Source organism: Nomia melanderi, chromosome 6 (assembly GCF_051020985.1).
Source record: "Nomia melanderi isolate GNS246 chromosome 6, iyNomMela1, whole genome shotgun sequence".
Lineage (NCBI taxonomy): Eukaryota > Metazoa > Arthropoda > Insecta > Hymenoptera > Halictidae > Nomia > Nomia melanderi.
Window position 1 is genome coordinate 15480615 of NC_135004.1, and position 3799 is coordinate 15484413.

At 42.1% G+C, this 3799-nt stretch overlaps 1 protein-coding gene across 3 annotated transcripts; it reads left to right on the forward strand.

Annotated features, from left to right (window-relative positions):
- Positions 1 to 80: 80 nt before the first annotated feature.
- Positions 81 to 3662, forward strand: LOC116430174 (uncharacterized). Of its 3 annotated transcripts, XM_076368272.1 has the most exons (12): positions 82 to 247; positions 339 to 378; positions 529 to 627; positions 783 to 863; positions 947 to 1044; positions 1111 to 2458; positions 2521 to 2610; positions 2674 to 2763; positions 2827 to 2898; positions 2961 to 3047; positions 3232 to 3426; positions 3514 to 3662. In XM_076368272.1, exons 1-11 carry the CDS (start codon positions 182 to 184, stop codon positions 3417 to 3419), a joined length of 2259 nt encoding a protein of 752 aa, XP_076224387.1. In that variant the 5' UTR covers positions 82 to 181; the 3' UTR covers positions 3420 to 3426; positions 3514 to 3662. The 3 variants fall into 3 exon arrangements, with proteins under 3 accessions (XP_076224388.1, XP_076224387.1, XP_076224386.1); XM_076368271.1 differs by having other exon boundaries at positions 947 to 2458; XM_076368273.1 differs by lacking the exon at positions 2521 to 2610 and having other exon boundaries at positions 81 to 247; positions 947 to 2458.
- Positions 3663 to 3799: the final 137 nt, after the last annotated feature.

Consider the following 3799-nt stretch of genomic DNA (forward strand, 5'->3'; position numbering starts at 1 on the left):
ATCCCTGAAAAAAAAGCAATTTCAAATATCGATCATCGTGTTCCTGAAGGGAAACCTATTATTAATAATTGATTGTCTGCGGCGTATCGCTCGAATGCAATTCAACTTCCGTGTATATAAACGCTGAACCAGCCCAGACCAAATATTCCTTTCCTTTCGACGTTGAACCGAGGTGATCGACATGAAGCTCGCGATCCTCCTGCTGTTGAGCTGGTGCGCGCTGTGCCTCGGCAGGCCTGAGCCGAACGTAAGTAACGCTTCGCCTTGTCCTACTATTCGGAAAGTAAGAGACATAAATGGCCATGCAAATTGGTTCGATAACCACATTGAAATTGTAGGAGGCTCTGAATGCTGCGGCACTACTTCCCGAGGAACCAGGTGAATATCAAGTCGTTCGTTTATTCGGGAAAACTACAGTCTAGGTTGAATCCGTTTCGTTTTTATAATTATACGATATTTGTACTTTTTGTACGAGATGCACGTTCACGTAATTTTGTACGGTTTCCGTGCGGAAATTTGTTTTATCAGATGAACAGCAGCTTGCAGAAGCACCGCTATATAGGGTACTAAGATCGTACTTTAACAATGACGAGATACGTGTTGCGCCACTGAGTCCTGATGAATCAGGTAAATGTTAAATCAGTGATGTTATGTATTACTAAAAACTCCTTGTTGGTTTTAAATCATTGTACTTTGGTAATTGCACAATATTTATATGTATCTTTTAATACACGCGTTCATTTAATTTTGTACGATCCTCATTTCGACAATTGTTTTATCAGAAGAATGGCAGTTAGGAGCAGCACTTGATAGAGCACGAAGATCAGATTCTGACAGTCACGGAGAGAGTGAGAATGCTCCAGGTAACGCTGTTGTATATGTAGTAAGCTGGATGTATATATATATAGAAAGATACTTATTTGAGAATTTCATTCAAATTGATTAGGTCACAAGAAAAAACACCACAAGAAACACAAGAAGCACCATCACCATGGCAGCAAAGAAAGCGGCAGCAGCAGCAGCAGTAGCGAAAGCAAAGAACATGGAAGCAAGGGCAGTAACGAAAGCAAAGATCACGGAAGCAAGGGCAGTAACGAAAGCCACGAGAAAGGAAGCAAGGGCAGTAACGAAAGCAAAGATCACGGAAGCAAGGGCAGTAACGAAAGCAAAGATCACGGAAGCAAGGGCAGTAAGGAAAGCCACGAGAAAGGAAGCAAGGGCAGTAACGAAAGCAAAGATCACGGAAGCAAGGGCAGTAACGAAAGCAAAGATCACGGAAGCAAGGGCAGTAAGGAAAGCCACGAGAAAGGAAGCAAGGGCAGTAACGAAAGCAAAGATCACGGAAGCAAGGGTAGTAAGGAAAGCCACGAGAAAGGAAGCAAGGGCAGTAACGAAAGCCAAGATCACGGAAGCAAGGGCAGTAAGGAAAGCCACGAGAAAGGAAGCAAGGGCAGTAACGAAAGCAAAGATCACGGAAGCAAGGGCAGTAAAGAAAGCCAAGAAAATGGAAGCAAGGGCAGTAACGAAAGCCAAGATCACGGAAGCAAGGGTAGTAAGGAAAGCCACGAGAAAGGAAGCAAGGGCAGTAACGAAAGCAAAGATCACGGAAGCAAGGGCAGTAAGGAAAGCCAAGAAAATGGAAGCAAGGGCAGTAACGAAAGCCAAGATCACGGAAGCAAGGGTAGTAAGGAAAGCCACGAGAAAGGAAGCAAGGGCAGTAACGAAAGCAAAGATCACGGAAGCAAGGGCAGTAAGGAAAGCCAAGAAAATGGAAGCAAGGGCAGTAACGAAAGCCAAGATCACGGAAGCAAGGGTAGTAAGGAAAGCCACGAGAAAGGAAGCAAGGGCAGTAACGAAAGCAAAGATCACGGAAGCAAGGGTAGTAAGGAAAGCCAAGAAAATGGAAGCAAGGGCAGTAACGAAAGCCAAGATCACGGAAGCAAGGGTAGTAAGGAAAGCCACGAGAAAGGAAGCAAGGGCAGTAACGAAAGCCAAGATCACGGAAGCAAGGGCAGTAAGGAAAGCCACGAGAAAGGAAGCAAGGGCAGTAACGAAAGCAAAGATCACGGAAGCAAGGGCAGTAAGGAAAGCCACGAGAAAGGAAGCAAGGGCAGTAACGAAAGCAAAGATCACGGAAGCAAGGGCAGTAAAGAAAGCCAAGAAAATGGAAGCAAGGGCAGTAACGAAAGCCAAGATCACGGAAGCAAGGGCAGTAAAGAAAGCCAAGAAAATGGAAGCAAGGGCAGTAACGAAAGCCAAGATCACGGAAGCAAGGGCAGTAAGGAAAGCCACGAGAAAGGAAGCAAGGGCAGTAACGAGAGCAAAGATCACGGAAGCAAGGGCAGTAAAGAAAGCCAAGAAAATGGAAGCAAGGGCAGTGGTAGCGGTGAACACGATGGTGGTAGCAATAACAACAACGGAGCATCCACTCCATCTGGACAATCCACACAAGGATGGGGTAAAGACACTGATAATCAAGAAAGTCGATAACGTAATTAATGTTATGTATTTTTGGTTTAGGAGAACACAGTGGTAGCGGTGAACACGATGGTGGTAGCAATAACAACAACGGAGCATCCACACCGTGTGAACAATCCACACAAGGATCAGGTAAAGACACTTATTAATCAAGGAAGTAGGTAACGTAATTAATATTATGTATTTTCAATTTAGGAGAACACAGTGGTAGCGGTGAACACGATGGTGGTAGCAATAACAACAACGGAGCTTCCACACCATCTGGACAGTCCACACAAGGATCAGGTAAAGACACTTATTAATCAAGGAAGTCGATAACGTAATTAATATTATGTATTTTTGATTTAGGACAGGGCAGCGGTAGCGATGGACCCGATGGCGGTAGCAATAACAACAACGGAGCATCTACACCAAGCTCAGGTAAAGTCGCTTTTAACCAAGGAAGTTGATAACGTAATTAATGTTATGTATTTTTGATTTAGGCGGAGGCAGCAATATCGGTGAAAACAATGGTGGTAGCCATGGTAGCAATGGCGGTGACAGTAATGAGTCCAGCAGTACCACCATAGGCATGTATTGTTTTGTATTATTCACTTTAATAACACTGGTGATCACCGTTAGTACCAATATTTACCTTGGAACTATATACTCTTGAATCAGTGCAATTGTCAACGGTCACAAACCCATTCGCTGAATTCGATGACTATAAGTATCGGTAAAAAATGGATTTATAACAATAACATTTTCTTTCAGATGTCCAGATTTCTATAGTGAAAATACTAATCAAGAATCTCCAGCCTTGGACTGTTGAATTCTGCAACAGACATAACATTATAACCATAAAAGAACTGATTAGTCAATACTCTTTATGGACTGCTTACATCTATGAAGAGTTTATCAAAATAGTTCGCGTTAACGTAGGCCATTGTCGATGCTGGTAATTACACCGTAAGTATTTCCATCATCGAATCGTTCGAATATTACTTTTCTATCACACATCAATGTAATAAAACCACTCTTGTCTTCCAATTTCAGTTTTCTGTAACTTCCGTCAATTGGAATAAAACTTCAGATACAGACGTAAATATACAATAAATATACGTGTACAGTTTATCAAATTTATTTATATGTAAAACTGGGGAATGGAAAAGGTTTAATAAATGTTATACTGCATCACAAAATAATTCCTCCAGTTTTCTTCGTTTCCCTCCGAGCTTCCTCAACAGTAAAACTACCGAACATTTAATAGAATTAATATGCAATCCTTATAAAAATTGTAACAATCATTTTTTCAATTTCCTCAAGTACCCAAGTAAAACTA